General features: G+C 56.3%; 1 protein-coding gene across 1 annotated transcript in view; it reads left to right on the forward strand.

Moving 5' to 3' along the window:
* Positions 1-952: 952 nt before the first annotated feature.
* The window catches only part of Slc22a12 (solute carrier family 22 member 12), a 34,422-nt gene continuing 12,553 nt past the window's right edge, over positions 953-22,821 (forward strand). Inside the window, exons 1-9 of the mRNA XM_042675827.1 lie at positions 953-1,632; positions 2,908-3,011; positions 5,639-5,793; positions 5,892-6,060; positions 7,698-7,821; positions 8,402-8,517; positions 10,483-10,697; positions 11,504-11,612; positions 12,737-12,943. Coding sequence (XP_042531761.1) covers positions 1,240-1,632; positions 2,908-3,011; positions 5,639-5,793; positions 5,892-6,060; positions 7,698-7,821; positions 8,402-8,517; positions 10,483-10,697; positions 11,504-11,612; positions 12,737-12,943 — 1,592 coding nt within the window. The 5' untranslated portion in view covers positions 953-1,239. The remainder of the gene's footprint in view (positions 1,633-2,907; positions 3,012-5,638; positions 5,794-5,891; positions 6,061-7,697; positions 7,822-8,401; positions 8,518-10,482; positions 10,698-11,503; positions 11,613-12,736; positions 12,944-22,821) is intronic.

Here is a 22,821-nt window from a genome sequence, read left to right on the forward strand (position 1 = left end):
GACAGGCTGGAAGGCCATTCAGCAGCCATCCAGAAGCTTTGCTGTGTGACCTTGGCAAGTTGCCTACCCTCACTGAGCCTTGATCTCCTTGTTAGAGGGCATTGACCCCATTTCTCCCATCAGCTATGAGGAAGAAATGCCATCAGGCAGGTAGCCCTTGGTGCCTGAAGGAACTGTTACCAAGAGGCTGAGACGCAGGGCTGCGTCACCCCTCCCATGCCTACTACTGAAGCTGGGCTGGCCTCGGGCTGTGGGCATTTCCCTTCTGCCCAGTTATTGGGTTCCAGCTTGCCATGAAATGGTTTCCATGACTACCAGGAGGAAGCTTCCAGTCCACAGCCTTAGCATAGAAGACTTCTCGACAGGGGCCTATAGCTCATGCCTGTAATCCTAGCTGCTCAGGAGCCTGAGATTGGGAGGATTGTGGTTTTTAGCCAGCCTGGACAGAAAAGTCCATGAGAATTCTTACCTCCAGTGAACAGCAAAAAGTCCACCTGGAGGTGTGGCTCAAGTGGTAAAGCACCAGCCAAGAGAGCACGCCAAGTGAAAGCAAGGCCCTTAGTTCAAACCCCAGCACCATCTCCCCGCGCCCTCCCCCAAACACACAAAAAAACGTAGCTTCTGTCTGCAGGCTGGTCTGGTCACACCGGAGGAGGAGAGCCAGGGAGACAGGCCCTGACCGAGCTGATAGGCTTCAGCCAGGGTGGTTCTGGGTTAGGCCGATGGTGCCCTGATCACACCAGATCACACAGAAGGTTCAAAGTGTGAGGTGAGCAGGTGTTGTGCGTCCAGCACTGAGGTTAAACGTTAACGGGACACTCTTTCCAGGACCACTGTAACTCAGTAACGGCCTGGCCCTGGTGTGACCTTTTAAAAACCTTTACCCTCTTGGTGCTGGAGCAGCCAGAAGATGGCCGGGCCCTGCTCAGTCTTGGTTGGAGGATGGCTGGGTGTGGTAGATGTGGGGGTGGGGGGCCGCAGTGGAGACTCTCCCTGATACCCCCCGGAGCATGCTGGGATGTCTTCTAGAGACAGTGGGCACGCTCCCTGATGCCCGCCCCTCTCCCAGGGCATGCTGGGATGTCTTCTAGAGACATCAAAGCCTTCCAGAGAACCTGGGGACTGTCATCCTGCTGGTGTGGGGACGGTGGCCACTGAGAGGCTCAGCCAAGGCCTGGGGTCTGGTTCCAGGCAGGCGAGGCCCTGGCCTGCACCCTGGGCGCCAGGGGCAGCCAGGGCATGGCGTTTGAGGAGCTGTTGGAGCGTGCTGGTGGCATGGGCCTCTTCCAGGTGCTCCAGTTGGCCATACTGTTCCTCCCATCCCTCTTCACCCCTCCGAACCTGCTGCTGGAGAACTTCTCGGCCGTCAGCCCCAGCCACCGCTGCTGGACCTCCGTGCTAGACAATAGCTCCCAGATCCCCGCCAATCTCACCCCGGAGGCCCTCCTGGCCGTGTCCATCCCCCTCGGTCCTGACCAGCAGCCCCATCGCTGCCGCCGCTTCCGACACCCCCAGTGGCAGCTCCTGGACCCCAACAACACGGCCACCAACGGGAGCGAGGCTGGCACAGAGCCATGCATGGACGGCTGGGTCTACGATTACAGCACCTTCACCTCCACCATCGTGACCACGGTAAGCCCCCCTCCCTCCCCGCTGGTCTCGTGTGACAAGGGGTGTGTCATTTATTCTTGTTAAAAAATAATCCCTATAGGTCCCTGTGGTTCACGCCTGTGATCCTAGGTAGTCAGGAGGCTAAGATCTGAGGATCACGGTTCAAAGCCAACCCGGGCAGGACTCTTTGGTTGAATTAATCAGCAAAAACCAGGAGTGGAGCTGTGGCTCAAGCAGTAAGTGCTAGCCTTGAGCACAATGCTGAGGGACAGCGCCCAGGCCCTGAGTTCAAGTCCCAGTATCTGTGTTCACGTCTTGCATAACTCCCACCCACCCACCCAAACACGCACACACGCAATCTGGTGACACGAAGGACATCACAGGCAGAAGACTCCATTCAGGGCCCTGGAGATGGGCACAGGGACCACTGCCTGGGCTGAGGTGCCCGGGCACCTTGTAACCATGGAGCAGAAGCAGAGGAGTCTCAAGGGCTGGAAACCAAGGAAGGTTCAGCCACCAGAGGTTTTTGCTTAAACCAGGCCTACTGAGACTGCCACTTTCTTCAGGGTGGAGGGGGATGATGAGCCCCCACTGGGGTGAGATAGAAGTTGGGGGGGGGGGACATTGAAGCACACAGAGCAGCCAGTGTTTTGTGGTGCTTGTTTTGTTGGTCATAGTTCTTGAACTCTGGGCCTGGGCGCCGTCCCTGAGCAATTCAGCTCAAAGCAAGCTCTCTACCACTTGAGCCACAGTGCCACTTCTGGTTTTCCCGTGGTTCACTGGAGATGAAAGTCTTACGGACTTTCCTGCCTGGGCTGGCTGTGAGCCACGATCCTCAGATCTTAGCCTCCTGAGTAGCTAGGATTATAGGTTGAGCCGCCGGTGCCCAGCTCCAGCCAATGTTTTGAATCGTTCATTGTGTAATTCCTGGCTGGGAATTGGGCTGGGGATGAGGGATGGCAGAGGGGGCCACAGGACATGTCCCAGCCATTCTATCAGCATTTCAGCTTGTAACACGGACACAAGTTAACCCTCACCCACACCCACCTGGCGCCTTTCGGGTGGCGGGCACTGTCCTGTGTGTTTGCCTGCTGGTCTCAACCTCACGCACGTGTGTGGTGTGGTTGTATCTCTGTTTACTATGGACCGCACGTATTGTGTCCTTGTGGTCTGCCACCAGACCCCTTAGCCTCCACCGTTGCCACTAGAAACCTAGGGGGTCTCATGGCGGACGGCTGGGGATCTCAGCCTGTCCTCTAGCCCCATGGCTCCCAACGGTCACACCTCCTGTTCCAGTGGGACCTGGTGTGCAGTGACCAAGGCCTGAAGCCCCTGGGACAGTCCGTCCACATGATGGGGTTACTGACGGGGACCTTCGTCTGGGGTATCCTGTCTTCCCGGTGAGTGTTCCCGCCCCCCCCCCCCCCCAACGACATTGCAGAAGCATGGAAGTGAGCCATGATGTTCCCCGAAAGAGCAGCTACCTGGCTCTGTCTCCTGGGGGGCAGAGACTCCCCAGGCCCTGATGTGGATGGGTGGGGAGGGGACCTGAACCTGGGTATGTGGCAGCTGGATTGTGAGAAAATCAAACTCGGAGTGTCAGAAACAGGTTGTCCCCTTCCTTACCACCAATAGACAGCACCCCAGGAGCCAGAAATCAGAGGCCCTGGAGCAGGATGGCAGGAGGGGGGGGGGGGCCTTGAAGGGTGACTGGGATTGGACAGAGGAGGACTCCAAGTCAACAGACACTCACGCGTGTCTCTCGGGCTGGGTTAAGCTGTTCCTGTCCCTCTGAAGATGCCGGTCCCTGTGTCTCTCAGCTGCTGGCCGTGTCTCCCTTACCCTGAGGCGGCATCTCTCATCTGCCCATCCTCAGGCTGGTTCAGGTGTGCCCCACATGGCTGGGTAGGAGAGTGGAGGCCGGTCCTGCACTGGAGTCCCAGCCCTGTGTGTGCAAAGGGACAGACCCCGTCTCCCACCCCAGCCTGCCCCCCCCCCCCCCCCGTTTCTCCTCTCCCCAACAATCCACAGATGTGCAGGCTTGCCCTTCCCCCTCCTTCCCCGCCCCCCTCCTCCACCTTCCTAGGTGAAGAGCCAGGACTCAGTCCAGAACCTTCCACACCCTCCTCCACCCAGGACAGATAAAGTGCAAGTTACCCCTCCCCTCACACCCTGCCAGATTGCCCACCTGGGGCTCGAGTCCTGTGCTGGTCCCTGAACTGCAGGCCCCTCCCATGCCGACCCCCTCCAGACTCCATCCACAAAGCCGTCCCCCATTTGGATGCCCCCCCACCCCCTGGTCTTCTTCGCTCACCCTGGTCCCACTTTCCCCTGGAGGTCTCTCCAAGCCTACCAGTCCCCACCCCTACCTGGAGGCCCCACCTCCCCAAAAGGAAGTCCCCCCCAGGAAGTCCCACCTCTCACAGGCAGCCCTAGCCCCTCCTGGAAAGCCCCACCTTCTCTAGGAAGCTCCACCCCCACCCTGGACGGGAGCTCCCCCTCGGCCAGGAAGTTCCACCCAGCCCTCCTGCTGCACTGCTCAGTCCCTCAAACCTGGAGGTGGGCCTGGTCGGTGACCCCCTCCCCACCAACACGCCTCAGAGACACCGTGGCAGTGAGGATAGTCCCCTGCCTGCCGGTCTCCAGCCACACCAGCCTCCTCCCTGACCATAGGGCTCCATGGTGGCCAGACTGCCTAGGGGCTGCTACATGGCCTGCCCCTAGACACCAAGCCCTGCACCTCCTCAGAGAGGTCCTCACCCAGGCTGCCCCCCCCCCTCCCCCAGTGCTTTGCTCAGCCAGTCCAGGCTGGCTTGCTCATTGTCTGGGTCTCTGTGGCAACAGGAATGTGGGGCCAGTGCAGCACCTGGCGGGTGGTGACACCCCATCATTATTTTGTCAAGGCACGAGTGGCCCAACACGCTTGGACCTCCCCAGCCACAGCACAGCACAGCACAGCCCAGCCCAGCCCAGCCCTGCCCAGCCCAGCCCAGCCCAGCCCAGCCCAGCCCAACACAGCCCAGCACAGCCCAGCACAGCCCAGCCCAGCCCAGCCCAGCCCAGCCCAGCCCAACACAGCCCAGCACAGCCCAGCACAGCCCAGCAGAGTTGGGGATCCCCACATTAAAAATCGCAGCATTACCCAGTCCAGCCTGCCCCTGGGAGCACAGTGTCTTCCCTTCCCTGTGCCTCAGTTTCCCCACCAAGGGGGCACCTCCTGTGTGGTTACTGTGGGGATGAGGTGAGTTAACCCAGACAGCTGGGAGGTAGCCTGGCACAGTCAGCTGCCATGGTGATGTCGTTGGAGCGTGGCGGGAGCCTGAGCGGCAGGGATGGGGTCCAGTCTGCATTTTAGGGGACTGAGCAGCTGCCATGTATCGATTACTGTCCATCACTCAGTCCTGCTGCCCATCCATGCGCAAAGCCAAGTGGCGATCGGTCTGTGAGTCATGGGATAAGCCTGGGGTCTGGGCTGAGGTCAGACGGCAGACTTAACCCTGGATCTGGGCTGGCTGTCCCGCTCTCCTGAGCACTGCACACACGGGCCAGGCACGTCTGGCCAGCAGGCCAGAGGAGCACGGATGAGCTCGTGGTGAGCTGGGGCGCCAGGCCAGAGGCTCTGCCCGGGCCTGCAGGACGTCTGTCCCCATGCACAGGGGACGGGGGCTGGCTTTTCCGAGGTCACGTGCGCGTGGCCTCTGTGGTAGACTGCCTCTTTGCTTAAGGTTTTGATTTCAGGAACCATGAGTCGTGGCCATCTGAAGACCTGGTCATATAGCCAAGGCAATCTAGGCAGGGCAGAGCCAGATTCAAATCCAGTCTTTGCTCTTGACCACAAGGCTGCATTAACTCTGAGAGCAAGGTCCTCACTGTTTTGATGACAGAAGCACTCTATGTGTACTCCTAGCAGCTCCTAGAACCTTCTAGAAGCTCCTTCCAGAAGTTTCTGGAAGGTTCTAGCATGAGAGGATTAGCCTGCCCTCCCCACGCACCTGCTGTGTGCATTGTCCCTGGGTCTCCTCCACAGGTTAGGGCGTAAGCCAATGCTGACCTGGTGCTGGCTACAAACTGGTGTGGCTGGCACCAGCACTGTCTTTGCCCCGAATTTCCCCATCTACTGTGGCCTCCGGTTCCTGAGTGCCTTCGGGCTGAGCGGCAGCATCCTGATCACAACCACGCTGAGTGAGTCTCCCATGCCTCACCCGCTCTGGGAGGGTGGGTAGGGGGAGAAGAGGAGCCAGACTCTCAACTCTCATGGGCACCTCTGCATTGCCTTACAGTAGCCGAGTGGACCATAACCCGCTGGAGAGCTGCTGCCATGACAATTCAGTGCTGCACCTACAGCATGGGCCAGATGGGCCTGGCCGGCCTGGCGTTCGCCCTGCGGGACTGGAGAGCCCTCCAGCTGGCTGTGTCGGTGCCCTTCCTGCTCATCTCCCTGATCTCATGGTCAGTGCGGTGGGGAGTCTCTTCCCAGGGGAGACCTGGGGCAGAGGGGACAGGGTCCCTGCCTCCCACTGCCTGACAGTCCACGGTCTCGACACACAGAAGGACGGTGACATCTGTATACCTAATTCTCAGGTGAACATTTCAGCCAGAGGCCTGGGCACCATCCAGCCTGGACAGGCGCCCACGGCTCAACTAATGATGTGAAAAAGGAAAAGAAAAGAAAAAAAAGTAGTGAACAATGCTGGAAACCCAGGAGATATTTTAAAACAAAACCAAAGACAAACACTATTTTGACCTTTTCTGGAAAGAAACAAGACATTCCCAGGACACAGGGCCACTCCCACAATGGCCTCTGTCACCTCTGTGGTGGCACACTGTCATGTGCCACAGGCCCGCCCTCCCCATCATCCGGATCTCTGCAGTGACATTGGATGTGAGAATTTGTCACTTATTTGGAGTCCTACAAACCAAGCAAACAAACCCTATGGTTTGGAAAACCCTGTTTGCATGTGGAAGGGGGAAGGGACTCCAAGAGAGACGCGCAGCTGAATGTCACCCTAAGGTCACTAGTGCACAGGAGCTGGAGCCCAGCGGTGCAGGGTGGGGTGTGGAGAATGACAGGTCCCTGTAAGGAAACTGAGTCACGAGGGTATCAGAATAAACAGGGCAGAAAGAGGACTCCACAGGCCAACAAGCTTTTATTCAGGAGTGAAACCTGTAAGAGCAACCAAGTCTCCTACAGCCTGGCTGAAGGGGAAATGGCATGTGTGCACGTGTGCGTACTCGCGCGCGCTCACACACACACACACACACACACACACACCCTTGCAACTAGGGCTGTTTAAATATCAGGTAGAGTGAAGTGGGTTGAGATGGAGGTGGTGATGAGCAACATTTTTTTTTTCTTTTGGTCGGTTGTGGGGCTTGAACTCTGGGCCTGGGCACTGTCCCTGAGCTCTTCAGCTCAAGGCGAGCGCTCTACCACTTAAGCCACAGCGCCACTTCTGGTTTTCTGGTGGTTCATTAGAGATAAGAGTCTCACAGACTTTCCTGCCTGGGCTGGCTTTGAACCAAGATCCTCAGATGTCATCCTCCCAAGTAGCTAGGATGACAGGGTGAGCCAACGGCGCCCAGCATCCCCGAGCTTCTTTTGCAAAAGCCTCTACCACTTGAACCACAACTCTACTTCCAGCTTTTTTTTTGTAGCTTATTAGAGATAAGTGTCTTAGAGACTTTTCTGCTAGGGGGTTGGCTTTGAACTGTGATCCTCAGATCTCAGCCTCCTGAATAGCTAGGATTACAGGTATGAGCCACCAGTGCCTGGCTTGAGGATCTGTTAAATGAGCTGAGAAAAAAAGTGTGTGTGTGTGTGTGTGTGTGTGTGTGTGTGTGTGTGTGTTTGAGAGAGAGAGAGAGATGGGGGGAGGGAGGGAGGGAAGGAACCCAGCACTGTGTGGGTGGCCTGGCACCCATGGGAGTACTCTAAGCCTCCCAGCATGGCCTCTACAGCCCAGAAGGGAACGGCTGGACTCCTGGCCATGGCCCCAGAGGCCCCCCGTGCCCCCTTCCTCTCCTTCCCCCTCCTTCCTCCCCCCCCCCTGCACAGAGCGCAGGTCCAGCCCCTGCATCCTTCACAGGTGGCTGCCAGAGTCCGCCCGATGGCTGCTCATCAAAGGCAAACCAGACCAAGCCCTTGGGGAACTTCAAAAAGTGGCCAGGATCAACGGCTGCAAGGAAGCCCAGAAGACCCTGACCATAGAGGTGAGCCGGTAGCGGGAGCCGCGGGAGGTGAAGCGGTGCAGAGAGGAAGCGCTGCCAGCCACACCCGTCCCCACCAGCGCACAGAGGCCGCGGCAGTGCCTGCTGCCTGCAGTTCCAGCTTGGAGTGTATTAGCCATGCAGGGTGCTCTCGGGGAGCTGTTTCAAGGGAGGGGGGAGGGAGGAAGCCACAGGGTGCTTTTGGGGATAGAGACTGGTGGGGGGGCTTCCAGGAGGAGGCAAGCAAGAGGGGAGGGGACTAAACTGAACCCAGGGCAGGTCTGCGGAGGGCCAGAGGAGCAGATGGACTGAGGGAACTCTTGGGGAGCATTGGGGAGCCTGGAGCCGGCCTGTGGCAACCTCTGGTGCCATCTCTGAGGGATGAGGAGGGGTGGTGGCGTTTTGTGGGGTTCCTGCTGGGTTCCCGCAGCTCAGTGGCCTGAGCCAGGCCAGGGGCTCCTCCTCTTCCCAGCCTGGGGGTGGGGGGAGGCTGGGGGGAGGCAGGGGCCCCACACCAGCCCCGGGCGGGGGGGGGGGGGCAGACCTCCTCATTCCTGTGCGCGCCTGCGCCCCTGTCCCCCAGGTGCTCAAGTCCACCATGGAGAAGGAAATGACCTCTGGGGAGGCTCAGCGGACGCTGCTGGACCTGTTCCAGGTGCCCATACTGGTCAGGAGGATATGGGTCATGTCCATGGTGAGGTGCGTTGCCTGGGAGTCAGGACAGCATTTGTGGGGTGACGGCATGTCCTCCGGACCCCAGTGGAGCCGAGGAGGCCAGGGACTACCTCCCCCCACCGCCCCTGCACTAGCCTGGAGCTGAAGAGCTCGGGGACAGCGCCCAGGCCCAGAGTTCAAGCCCCATGACCGACCAAAAAAAAAAAAAGAATCAGGATCCGGCTGGGTAGTGGTGTCTCACGCCTGTAATCGGAACTACTCAGGAGGCTGAGATCTGAGGATTATGGCTTCAAAGCCAGCCCAAGCAGCAAAGTCCATGAGACTCTTGTCTCCAAAAAGCCAGGAGTAGAGCTGTGGCTCAAGTGGCAGAGTGCCAGCCTTGGGGGTGGGGGAGGGGGGAAGAAAAGGCTGAGTGAGAGCATGACACCCTGAGTTCAAGTCGGGTACAGAACACAACCAACAAAAACACCAAAAACCAAGCTAAAACATCTTCCAGAGAGGCGGCGCTGTGGCTCAAGGTGGTAGAGCACCAACCCTGAACAGAGAGTGTGTGTGTGTGTGTGTGTGTGTGTGTGTGTGTGTGTGTGTGTGTGTGTGTGTGTGTGTTGGGGGGGAGAAGCTAAGAGACAGTGCCCAGGCCCTGAGTTCAAGCCTTACAACCAAAAAAAACCCCAAAAAACAAAAAACAAGCTGGGCACCAGTGGCTCATGCCTGTCATCCTAGCTACTCAGGAGGCTGAGATCTGAAGATCAAGGTTCAAGGCCAGCCCAGGCAAGAAAGTCTGTGAGACTCTTATCTCCAGTGAACCACCAGAAAACTGGAAGTGGTGCTGTGGCTCAAGTGGTAGAGCGCTAGCCCTGAACTGAAGAGCTGAGGGACAGCGCCCAGGCCCAGAGTTCAAGCCCCATGACTGACCAAAAAACCAAAAATCCTTTAAGCCTCTGGTCCTCCCAGGGGCTACCCAACATCCTTTGTTATTTAAATCAGAAGCGCCTTGATGCCTCTTACCCTGTAGGTTTCCAGGAACCAGAGACCTGGCCTGCTTGGGCTCCCACAGAGCTGTTGCTCCTCTACTGACAGAAACTTCACTACACACCGGGGCACTGGGTACCGGTACCTGCAGACATTGCCTGTCCCCCACACCTGTCAGGGGTCTGGTCTACGGAGTGAAACCATCAGGGACTGCAAGAGGGACCAACTGAAAAGTGCAGGGACGGGGACAGATTTTCCACTGTGGTTAGAGCAGAGCCTGGGAGCTCATGCCTGTAATCCTAGCTACTTGGGAAGCTGAGATTAAGATGGATGACTTTAGAGGCCAGCCCAGGAAGACAGTTGAGGAGAGTCCCCAACTCCAACTCACCCCCTGACCAATCTTAAGAGGAAAAAAAGAATCTGGGTGTGGTAGTGTGTATTTATGAATCCCAGTCACTCAAGGAAGCAAAAATAGGAGGATCACAGTCCAACCTAGCCCAGGCATAAATGTAAGACCCTATCTGAAAACAAAACAAAACAAAAACAAAAAGGCTTGGAAAATGCAAGATCTTGAATTCAAAACCTGTCACCAGGTCTCAGCTGAGGACAGTGCTCTTAGGGGTGGAGGACTAAGTCTTTCCATCCTGATGGGGCCTGGGCAGCCCAGCATGCCCCGCTCAGCCCCCATTGCTCTTCCTCCAGGACTTTCCAAGCATATCTGGGAAGCAAGGCAGAGGAGCTACAGCAGCTGCAGAGCAGCTCAGCTGACCCTCCGAGGTCTGAGGGCAGCCTGGGGGCTCTCCCCACAACCAATGTGGGGATGGCTGTGGCTGTCACTCCCCGCCTCCCCCCCTTTCCTAGATTGAGCTTGACCCTGGGCGACGGGCCTTGCACTTCACAGGTTGCTGGGGGGCCTGGCCACCGCTAGCTCTGACAGGTGGCCTGGTGGAGGTGGCGTGGTGGGCTGGCGTCCCTGTTCTCTGTGGCAGTGACCCAACCCCTGGCTCTGCCCTGCAGCGTCTGCATACAGCTGTCCTACTACGGGCTGGTCCTGGACCTGCAGAGCCTGGGCCGGGACCTCTTCCTCCTGCAGGCCCTCTTCGGAGCCATAGATATCGTGGGCCGGGTCACCTCTATCCCCATGCTCAGCCTCCTGGGCCGCCGCATGACTGTGGCCAGCTTCCAGGCCCTGGCCGGGGTGTGCATCCTGGCCAACGTGCTCGTGCCCCAAGGTGAGCAGGAAGGCTGAACAGGAGCGGCTTGGGTCCCAGTCCCTGCCCACCCCACCACACAATCCACGCGGCCTCCTTCCCCTCCACTGGCCCAAGAGGGTGTGTTTCTGTGGCCATGGCCACTGGGCCTCCGTCTCTGACCATCCCTCCCTCTGGTGCCTGGCTCAGGGGTCCAGAATCCACTTCCGTCTCCCCAAGCTTCAGAGAGGTGAGGTAGATGCCCAGGCCACTCAGGGCCTGGCCCAGGCTTAGGCTTGATGGGCCTGGAAGGGCCTGGAAGACTGCTTCTTCCAACTGAGGCAGTGGGGACACCAAGCAGAGAGCGTGCACAGGTGTGTTGCACATGCATACTTGTACACACGTGATTGCCTATGCACAGGCATGCTCCGGTGTGTGCTGCATGCAGTGTGTGTATTGTGCACACATGTGTGCTTGTGTGCACCTGTGCCTGTGTGTGCACACGCGCATGGCAGGTGCTGAGATGGGGCCCGGCCTTGTGTTTGCTAAGCTCATCTCCGCTCACTGACGGCCCAGGCCCATGGCAGGCAGAGACCCAAGCCCGGCTTCTTAGCAGGGACTCAGGCCACCCACCTCTGCCTGGCCTCCCCCATACCCCTACTGCCGCCACCTTGCCTTGTACCTGCTCTCCTCCTGGACTTGGGCTTGGGTGGCCTGGCACCGGGTCAGCCCTGCCCAGGGCTCGGGTGGGGGGGACCTGTCTCCCCTCCCCAATACACACAGCTCCTGAAGGTGATCTGCCCCTGGGGGGCCTCTCAGGAGACCCCACTCGTCCCGTCTCTGCCCAGATCTGCAGGCCCTGCGCGTGGCGCTGGCTGTGCTGGGGAAAGGCTGCTTTGCGATCACCCTGACCAGCATCACTGTCTATGGGACAGAGCTCTTCCCGACCTCGCTGCGGTAGGCTGGGGTGGGTCCCAGACAGGACACCCTGGCAGGAGGTGGGCAGGCCCTGGGGGAGAGGGAGACCAGGCCTGGGGGCAAACCTGTGGGGCAGGCCCAGGGAGGGGGCAGGTGGGGGAGCAAGCCTGGGGGAGGGCAGGCCCAGGGGGTGGGCAGGCTGGGGATGGGGGTAGCCTGGAGGGGGTCAGGCCCTGGGGGAGGAACAGGCCTGGGGGTGAGGCAGACCCTGGGGGAGGGGGGGGACAGGTAGGAGGAGGGGCAGGTCTTGGGGGACAGAGAGGATGGGGGACAGGCGGGAGAGGGGTGCAGGCTGGGGGGGCAAGTGAGGGGGGCAGGGCAGGCCTGAGGAGGGGGCCAGGCGTGGGGGGGGGCTAGGCCCGGTATTTATGCCTCAGGGCATCCAGGCTTCAGTGCTTTGTTTTGTTTTGGCTGAGTCTCAGAATGTAACCTCGAACTCAGAATCCTCCCGCCTCCGGCTCTCCTGGGCTGGCATTATAGATGTGCACTACAACACCTGACATCTTAGGCTTGAGTTTTGAAATTCTTTGGGTCTGGCTAAAATCTTTAAAAACAAAAACCCTCGTAAAGAGATGGAAAGTGGACTCTCACGTTCTCTCTACTGCCCCAAGTACCCCAAGTCTCCTCCTTAGGACGCAACATAATGGAGGACCAGTGGCCTAGAGTCTTAGGACAGTTGAGTAAACTGAGGCTGGAGGTAAAGGGCTGACAGCAAAGAGGAGATTGAGCCCCAGCCTCCAGCCTCTGCCCAGCCTTATCGCTACCATTCCTGCCAGTCATGTCTTCCTCATTTCTCTATTCTTTCACCCACATGTTTTGGCTCTTTATTGGTTTGACTGCTATCATAAGGAAACCGGGGGCTAGAAGCTCCGGCGCTGAGGCCATCCCCAAAAGTCAGGGAGACTCCGGGGGGCCCTGAGTGTGCACTTGAAGGAGGGAAAGGGAAAATCGAGAAGGTGGGCTTCATAGAGGTAGGGGTGTTTTCAGAGACCTGGAGGAAGCCACTAACGCCTCAGCACAGATTCCCATCCCTGCCGCCGCCAACTGTCCTCTTACCACAGGGGCAGCTGTGACGTGGGGCCGGGCCTGCTCTTTCCCCACAGCATGACAGCAAGTGGCTTCCAGCAGTCTCTAGGCCGTGTGGGAGCTATAGCTGGGCCTCTGCTCAGGATGGCCCACCAGACCCTGCCTCTGCTGCCACCGCTCTCCTACGGTACTGTCCCCATTGTCTCCGGCCTGGTCATGCGGCTCTGCCTCCCTGACACCCAGGGACAGCCACTCCCCGACACCGTACAGAACCTGGAGAGCCAGTGAGTAGCCAGTGGGAATCAGGGAGGGGCCTGGAGAGACTGGGAGGGGCCTGGGGAGTTGGGCGGGGTCTAGAGGGGTTGGGAGGGGCCGGGAGGTTATATATACCAGGCACCAGTGGCTCAGCCTTTGAACCAGGATCCTCAGACCTCAGGCTCCTGAGTAGCTAGTATTACAGGCAGGAGCCACTGGCGCCCAGCTTTAGCATCTGTTTGAGACAGAGTCTATTTAGTCCATGCTGACACCAAATTTGCAATCCTCCTGCCTCAGTCTCTGAGTGCTTGATACTGCAGATGTGTGACTGCACACAGAGTCGCATGTTACCAGAACAATCCAGCCCTCCACACAGTGGTATAATTGTCTGTTTCTTGGTCAAGGGAGGTGGGAGACTGATAGCTTCTGTCATTTGCCTAAAGGCACCAGGCTGAGGTGGGCAAGCTGGGACCTAATTCTCCCTTCGCGTAATCCATTCTTGTTGCAGACGACTCTGCTCTTGGTGCTCTCTTAGCTTCTGAGTATTTAGGGAAGGCCAGACTCTAACACTGGACTTAGAGCCCCACAAGCTTTGGTCCCAAGTTGTGCTCACTTCTATTTGTCTTTCTCGATTGTTCTAGGAGACATAGTGCAGCCAGGGACAACAGAAAAGCGGTCATCATTACACAGAGCACCTGGCTCTAGATATTCCGCCACACGGAGCCCCACTGCCCCCTCCCCCCCAACACCCCAGGAAGGAGCTGCCTGGACTCTGGGGTTTGGCGTGGCCCAGCCAGTGGCCACCAGGCTGGAGTGAGATCTGCTGTGACGGGAGGCTGCGTGTCCTCCCTCGCCTCCCCTCGCCCTGCCCCAGCCCTGTAGGAGCCTGGCTCACGTCTCCCCACCTTCCCCCAATCACACCCGCCATGTACAGAGTCTTCCTCTAGAAAACAAGAATGGTTTCGGTGTCCACCTCCCAGGGCCCGAGTTTGAGGCCCGCCAGGCCAGGCCTGCTGTGGGCCCTAGCCGAGGCTCGCAGCTGTGGGCTTCACCATCGCCTGCCCACCCATCACCCATGGGAGATCCTGCCCTGGGCTCTGAGGACCCAGACACTGGACACGCGGCCTGCGGGCGGCGTGCTGGCTGCCGGCGTCTGTGCACAGGGCTGGGAGGTGGGGAGAGGGGGTGGCTCCATGGTGGGGGAGGGGTCGGGTGACACCGGGCTCCTGGGAAGACTTGAGGGGAGGAGACAAGAGGAACGGCTCCCGGGCCCCTCGGTGTGTAGGCCTTCTGCCACGCTCCATGCACCCCCACAGTCCCTCCTACCCCTCCCTTGGGCTGCCCATCACTGTCTGCCGTCCAGACCCCACACAGCCCCGGGGTCCCCACAGGCTTAGGCACCGCCTCTCCCAGTCCCCTGGGAGCCCAGAACCCTCCAGGGGCTCCAGATGCAGCTCACTCACACCCGGACCCTAGCAGGTGCCCCCCGCCCCCCAGCCTCTCCCCACGCAATAAATTTCAGTGATTCAGATCGTATGAGAAGACTGCCGGCTGTCCGGGAATGAAATGAGAACTAGTGATAAGTTTTGCAGAAGCTGAGGGGGGAGAAAGGAAACCACGGCCTTAGAGTCAAGGACTAGGGAGGGGAAGAGGGCTAGAGAAGGAGGAAGGAGGGAACAAGGGAGAAAAGAAGAAGCGGGAGGGAGAAAGAGCAGTACTTCACTTGATTTAGAACTAAGGGATTTCTTGAAGAACACTGACTCAACTAAAGAAGAAACAAACATTTATTGGTCCTAGACCTATTAATGACATTAAACTTACGGTTCAAACGCTCCTCACAGAGAAAACTCCAGGCTTCTGCCAAACATTTAAGAAAAAAATAAATCATAGCAATGCTTCAGCCAGATGTGATGGTACACACCTACAATCCCAGCACTGAGACTGAGGTAGGAAAACAATCTCTGGTCAGCCTGGACTACATAGCAAAACCTGTCTAGAAAGAAAGAAAAGCAGGCTGGGAAGGTGGCTCAGTGGTAGAGCGCTTGCTTTCATGCATGAGGCCCTGGGTTCCATTCCTCAGCACCACATAAGCAGAAAAAGCCAGAGGTGGCGCTGTGGTAGAGCTGAGGGACAGTGTCCAGGCCCAGAGTTCAAGCCCCACAACCGACACACACACACACACACACACACACACACACACACACACACACACAGAGAAAATGAAAGGAAGGAAGGAAGGAAAAGAGCTAGGCGCTGGTGGCTCATGCTTGAAATCCTAGCTACTCAGGAGGCTGCCATCTGATGAATCCAGTTGGAAGCCGGGCTGGGCAGGAAAATCCATTGACTCCTATCTTCAAGCACCCAGCAAAAAAAAAAGGCTGAAAGCGGGGCTGTGGCTCAAGTTGTAGAGTGAAAAAAAGGGAAGGAAGGGAGAGACAACACTAATTCCGTACAACTTCTTCCAGATTATTTACAAAGAGATCACGCCTCCCATCTTATTCTTGACACCAACCCCCCAAAAGAGACAAGAAAACTGGAAACCAATTATTTCTTACAACACAAACACGAAAGATGATGTGGTGCTGGAGATTTAAAAAACAAAAAACCTCATACATGCTAAGCAAGCACTTTACCACTGAGCTATTTTCCAGCCTGAGACAAAAATTCTTTTTTTTTGTTGGTCGTGGGGCTTGAACTCTGGGCCTGGGCGCTGTCTCTCAGCTCTTCAGCTCAAGGCTAGCATTCTACCACTTGAGCCACAGCACCATTTCCAGTTTTCTTGTGGTTAATTGGAGATAAGAGTCTCACAGACTTTTCTGCCTGGGCTGGCTTTGAACCATGATCCTCAGATCTCGGCCTCCTGAGTAGCTAGGATTACAGGCGTGAGCCTCCGGCACCCAGCATGAGACAAAAATTCTTAACAAACATTAAATAAACAACATTGAAAAAAAGGCACCATGAACAGGTGGACTTTATTTCAGGAATGTAGATTTGGTTTAACATTTGAAAATAAAGGTTAATAAACTAATTATTAACAAACTTCAAAAAGAAAGTTCAGTCCGGGTATGGTGGTTCACACCTATAATCCTAGACCTTGAGAGGCATCCCATGTGGAATACATACTGAGTTCAAGGCCAGCCTGGGTTACGAAGCCTGATGTCTAAACAGGAAACGTCATCGTGAGAGATGCGGAAAGAATATTTTACAAAATATTTTTTAAAAATCAAAACATTCATCCAACTAGGAGTCAAAGGGAATGTCTAGCCGGGGAGGGCCGCTCACGCCTGAAATCCTACCCACTCCAAAGGCAGAGATTGGGAAGATGGGGTTGAAAGCCAGCCCAGGTAAAAAGTTCTTGAAATCCCATCTCACCCAATAGCAGGGCATACATAAAGGACCTGTCAGCTGGACATCCTGGACTTTACTTGTTAAACTGGACTCTCTACCATCATATTTAAGGTGAAAGATGGAATGCTTTCCCTTTAAGACCAGGAATTAGGGGCGGGGGGACACAGGGTGTCTGCTCCCACCCTTCCTATTCCACACTGCTCCTGAGCCATGCCGCAAGCCAGGCATAGAAATAAAGGGGTCTGCAGGCGTGAGGGGTAGGTAGCTCTCGCCTGTGATTCTAGCTGCTCTGGAGGCTGCAATCTGAGGATCGTAGTTTGAAGCCAGCCTGTGTAGACAATTCTAAGAGACTCTAATCTCCCACCAATCAGCAAACAGCCAGAAGTGGAACTGTGGCTCAAGGGGTAGAGCACCCGCCCTGTTTGAAAAGGCTATGAGAGAGCAGGAGACCCGGAGTTCAAGCCCCAGGACAATTTGGAAGACACACAACAGTCTTCGCGATTGTCCCTCCTGAGTAATGGGGACAATGTTACTGGAACTAGTGAGAGACTTCAGTGAGGCTGCAGGGTGTACAGTGCGTGTAGGAAATGGATGCAATTTCTGTGGACTTGTAACTACAGGGGACAAAACCCTTCAATGCAGATGTGTAATTCAAGCTGGAAAAAAGCGACCTGGAGATAGAGTTGTTCCAGGATCGTTAGTTGCAAAGATTATGCAAAAGCAAGGCAAGCCCCATGAAATATAAACTAGTATATTGCAAAAGGGAAATAAAGATGGCCTAAAAAATTGGAGACGCAGATGTTCTGTGGTGAGAGATTGAAAATCTCAGTATTACCAGAACTCCAATTCACAAGTGAATCCATAAATCCAATGAAATCCCAACCAAAATGCCAGCAGATTATTACTTTGTATGAATTAACAAGTGCATCCTAATACAAGAAAATGCAACCAACATTGCCTTAGAGGAGCTACAGAACTTCAAAAAAGAAGAAAGGAGGAGGAGGAAGAGAACAAGAAGGAGCAGGAGGAGGAGGAAGAGGAGGAAGAAAGAAGAGGAAGGAAGGAAAGGATGGAGGGAGGAAGGAGGGAAGATAAGAAGGAAAGAAAGAAGGAAGGAAGGAAGGAAGGAGGGAGGGAGGAGGGAGGGAGGGAGGGAGGGAGGGAGGGAGGAGGAGGAGGAGGAGGAGGAATCAAAGAATGCAGCACTTTGCCCAGCAGCACTCCAGCACTGATGGTGTTTAATTTGGTGATGTGGAGACTCAGAAATAGAGCCCTGCCTGCCTGTGTGGTGCATTGATTCTCAAAGTGCCAGATAATTCAATGGGGAAAGCATAAATTTTGCAACTAATGATCCTGGAAAAATTGGATTGCAAAGCACAAGGGGGGGCCCTCAAATCTAACTCATACCACATCCAAAAAGTGACCTTACTCATACTATAGATCCAAGCGTAAGAGGTAGAATTATAATCGTTTTTAAAAGAAAATTGGAGAATGTCTTAGTAGTTTGTTTGGCAAAGGTGTGTGTGTGTGTGTGTGTGTGTGTGTGTGTGTGTGTGTGTGTGTGTGTGTGTGTGCGCGCGCGCGCATGTCAACATTGGGGCTTGAACTCAAGGTGGGCTATGTCCCTTAGCTTTTTCACTCAAGACTGGTGCTGTACCACTTGAGCCACAGCTCCACTTCCAGAGTTTTGCTTGTTGATTAGAGGTAAGGGTTTCACAGACTTTCCTTCCCTGGGCTGGCTTTGAACCGAGATCCTCCACATCTCAGCCCCCTGATTAGCTAGGATTACAGGCATAAGCCTCTGGCACCATGCTAGCTTGGTGGTGGAGCACTTGCTGGAACATGTGGAGCTGTGGTCCAGCCCTAGCGCTGCCCTAAGAGACTCGAGGCCTCCCCCCCCCCCACGCCCCCAGGACCAGCGACTCCACTCCTGAACATCCACCCAGAAAAACTGCACGGCCTGTCCTGTCCTTAACTGTGCAGCAGTGTGCACGTGAGAGTTCACAGCTGTTTTATTTGCAATTACCCAGAGCTGACGTCAGGCAAAAGATCAATAGACAGATGAACAGACAAAATTGCTCGTATCAATATAATGGAGTACTACATATATTCCATTTACATATTTAAAATTCCAGAAAAATGTAAATGAGTCTACTTTGACAGAGGGCCCAGGTCAGTGTTTGCCCAATACCAGGAGAGGGGGGGGGGATTGGGGAGGGATTGGGGGCTGGGAGAGAGGATGGGGGAGGGGGCAAAGGAGGGGATGGATGGGGGAGGGGAAGTGTTTGTGACTGAGCATGAAATGGTCTCACAGGTGTCCACACATGAGTCAAACTCCATTTAATATGTATCACCGATTATACTCAAGAAAATTGATGCATTAAAAACTACAGTCACCTGTAGTTGTCTGTATTCTTAGCTACTTAGGAGGCCTGAGAGGATCATGGTTCAAAGCCAGCCTGGGCAGGAAAAGTCCGTGAGACTCTTCTCTCTCATGAACCAGCAAAAAAGCAGGAAGTGGAGTTGTGGCTCAAGTGGTAGAGCAACCACTTTGTATGCAAGACGCCTTGAAGTCTATCCCCAGTATCACATAACTAAATTTAAATTACCAAAAAAAGCCCTTTATACTGGCGACCCAGCTGACAAAACAGAGCCGCCCCATTCATTACCTAGCAGAAGCTGTCCCATGGCTCAAGGCACCTTCACCCGAATGCTCTTCCCTTCCTAGTGAGCAAGGTGAGCACGCCACGCTCCCCTGAGACAGCGTCACCCCACTAGATGGAGATGCCCAATCTGTGGCTGCTGGCAGGGCAGGGAAGGGAGACAGTGCCAGGCTGGGGGGGGGGGATGACGCTGGAGGAAGGGGCTGCTCTGCTGTCTCAGAGGGAGGGGCTTCCAGGAGGAGAGAGGGAAGGGGAAACAGAGTCAGACTCCTGGGAGGGAGAAGTCTTGCTTGCATCTGGCCATAAATCATCCGTGGGCTCTCCCGGCAGGGCTGTGTGTGTCTTCCTCTTTTTGTGACGTTGAGGATTGAACCCAGGGCCTCATGCACCCGGAGCCTGGGGCTCAGCATTCTTTCCAGCCCAGGGGCATCATTGGACACCAAGAACTACCAGGTACCGGCTAGACACTGCCACGTGACACCAGGAAGCCTCCAGGCAGCTGAGCCCCGCCTGGCCAGCACACTATGCGGGCCTGACCCCTCACCATCGTCCCCCGCAAAGCACCGCCCCGATCTAATCGCAAGAAGGAAAGATGGAGGCTCTGCTCCAGGCCGCAGGAGCCGGTGAAGATGGGCAAAGCACACACCGGATTCTGGACAGCAAAAAGAAAATCAAAAACAACAAAAAAATCCAGACAAACTCTGAATGAAGCAGGATGCTCATCATAGCCAGGCTGCGGGAGGGGCAGTGTCGCTGCCCCCCCCCCCCACCAGTGGTTGCCATGGAGCTGGTGAGCGCAGGGATGTCTGGAGTCACTGGAGGTCATTTTTAGGTGAGCTTTGCAAGCATTCACCTGTCGCTGGCTCATTCTACTCACCTCTGGACCACCTCGGAGCCAAGCGAGGACAAGGCCCGGCCTCCACACACTCCCTTCCTGGGCCTGTCCAGCAGGCTCGGAGGTCAGGCCCAGCCAGGCTCCTCCCCACACAGCTGCGGCTCTGCAGCCCCTGCACTGCCTTCTTGAGTTGGCGGGGACGGCTCTGCGTGGCCTTCACTAAACTCTGGGTCAATGGCAGGGGAGCTGGATGGGCAGGTGCCTGTCCCGGAGTTCTCTGTTCCAGGGCCTGACTCTGGCATCTGACTAGAAACTGGCTGGATGATGGAGGGCTGGTTGATGGATGGATAAGAGGGGACGGAAGGATGGGCAGACGAGTAGGTATAGCTGATGGAGGGATGGACAGTGGATCGATAAAAGCATGAGGAGCAGAGACCTGGGTTGTCAGTTGTGTCCCCATCCATTCTGACTCCATCTGCTAAAAGCTCTGGTCCCCCCTCCCCAACATGAGTGTACAGTGCTGGTGTGTGCACGTGTGTGCCACACATGGTTGTGTGCGGGTGTGGGTAGATCAAGGCCGCTTGCAGGGCAAAGGTCACCCAGGATAGACACAGGAGTGTTGCAAAAACCCAGTAACTCCAAAGAAAGGAGGAGGAGGAAATGGAGGAACAAGAGGAGGAGGAAGAGGAGAGTTGTCTTGAGACTTGAGAGCTGGGCTGGGTGAGTGCAGGGACAGCAGGGCAGCCCCCCCCCTTTGCCCCAACCTCCCCCCTCCCCGAGTTCTACCCAAGCATCACAGCTGGGAGCGTTGGGGGAGGGTACTTCATGCTCAACATCTCAGCAGGTGAACTTGCTGTAGAAAAACGAGGGCTTTCTTCAAGAGCAGATTGGACCCATGTGAGAAGATAAGTCACATCTCCACCCAGATTCGCACCCGCTGGCCGTGCGGTGGGCGGCGAGGGGCACTGCTCATCCCCCAACACCCATTCCACCCCTGGCCACCCGCGGCCCTTCTCCAGCGTAATCCTGGGATCCCCTTCCTTGTCAAGTCATTTAAAACAACGGTAATAAGCCAGGTGCCGGTGGCTCACGCCTGTCATCCAGCTACTCAGGAGGCTGAGATCTGAGAATCGTGCAGTTCAAAGCCAGCCCAGGCAGGAAAGTCCAGAAGACTCTTATCTCCAATAAACCACCAGAAAACCAGAAGTGGTGCTGTGGCTCAAGTGGTAGAGAGCTCACCTTGAGCTGAAGAGCTGAGGGACAGTGCCCAGGCCTACAGTTCAAGCCCCATGACCAACAAAAAAAGAAAAGATGGTAATAATAATGGCAGGTGTATGAAGCAGGGACTAGTCTCAGTTATTTATGTAAACTCGTGGGGTCCCTACATGAATCTTACGAGATCAGATCTAGTAGCCTCCCAGGGAAGAGAACTGAGACACGCAGAAAGGTTAAGCAACTTGCTGAAGCCAGAGAGCGGGTGTGGGGCCAGCACAGACAGCCCAGGGAACTGGATAGAGAAGTCTGTGTGGGTCATGGCTGGACCACACAAGCCACAGCCCACTCTGGCTACTCTGATCTCTGTCTGGGCAGCAGCAGGGAAGCTGGGTCCAGATCGCATGCTGGATCTCTGTGCCAGGGCCCACCGCAGTGTGTTCTGGTTAGATGAGATTTTGTGCCCCCAAATCCCTGTCCCCCCCTCCCCTGGCCCTGTCTTTGCAGCCATTTGAAGTTTTCTCCTGAGTAACGGGGCTGGGGCTCACAGCCAGGGCCTGGCAGGCCAGCTGGCCGGGAGCTTGGGCGGCCAGGGCCTGCTCTCCCTGAGCACTGGGATCTCTCTGGTGTGCTGTGAGCCCCGGGCGGGTGCAAAGTCCAACCTGCCCAACAGCTCCCAGTTCCGAGGGCTGCTTAACATTGCCGCGTTGAATTTTAACATGGAGCATCTTTTTGACGCGGCGAGCAGAGCGAAGTCCCTTTGGAGTGAGAAAAACAGACTCGCAGGAGCCGCTGGGCACAGGAAAGACAAGGGAGCGGAGCCAGGCCAGCTCCTTGACCTACTTACAGCGCGGCACAGGCTGGGCTGGGGAGCTGGGCTGTGGGGTACAGGGCCCAGCAGGGAGAAAATGCCTGGGAAGGGGATCTGGGGGGGGCCTAGGGGGGTGACTGGAAGTCAGCTTAGGGGAAGAGCTCCTGTTCTGGCTAGGGGAGCCTTTGTGCTGGAAGCTGGACCACGTTATCTCTGGGGAAGCTCCAGGCCCTGACCCCCCAACCATCACCCCCTCCAGCCGCCTGCCCAGATTGGTCGCCCTGCCCGCAGGGCTCAGGCTGTGCTGAGCCACTCCCTGTCAGCGCTCCGCTGCCCTTTCTCCTGCCTGGCTTGGGACCCGAGGCAGCTGCCCACGCCACGGGGCATCGGGGCTGGGAGGGTTTACAAGAGGAAAAAAACACCCCAAAACCTTTAAAAAAAATGAGATCTGCTGCCAGGCAGCCGTGCCCCAGCCTGCCGCCCAGGCGGGGCTGGTGACCATCGCTCCCGGTGAAAGGGGTCAGGAGCAGCGAGTGCCGTTCAAATCCAGAGCAGGCCGAGACCTGTGGATCAGGGTTCAAAGCCAGCCCCGGCGGGAGAGTCCGTGACACTCTCATCTCCAATTGGGAAAAAGCTGGAAGTGGAGCTGTGGCTCAAGTGGTAGAGCACTAGCTAAAACAAAAACCAACTCAGGCACCGAGCCTAGGCCCTGAGTTCAAGACCCAGGACTGGCGGGCACACAGACACACACACAGACACACACAGACACACACACACACACACAGACACACACACAGACACAGACACACAGACACACACAGACACACAGACACACACACACACACACACACACAGACACACACACACACAGACACACACACACAGACACACACACAGACACACACACAGACACACACACAGACACACACACACACACACAGACACACACAGACACACACACACACAGACACACAGACACACAGACACACACAGACACACAGACACACACACACAGACACACACAGACACACACACACA

This window comes from Dipodomys spectabilis, unplaced genomic scaffold, assembly GCF_019054845.1.
Source record: "Dipodomys spectabilis isolate Male_0828 unplaced genomic scaffold, ASM1905484v1 ptg000030l, whole genome shotgun sequence".
Classification (NCBI taxonomy): domain Eukaryota; kingdom Metazoa; phylum Chordata; class Mammalia; order Rodentia; family Heteromyidae; genus Dipodomys; species Dipodomys spectabilis.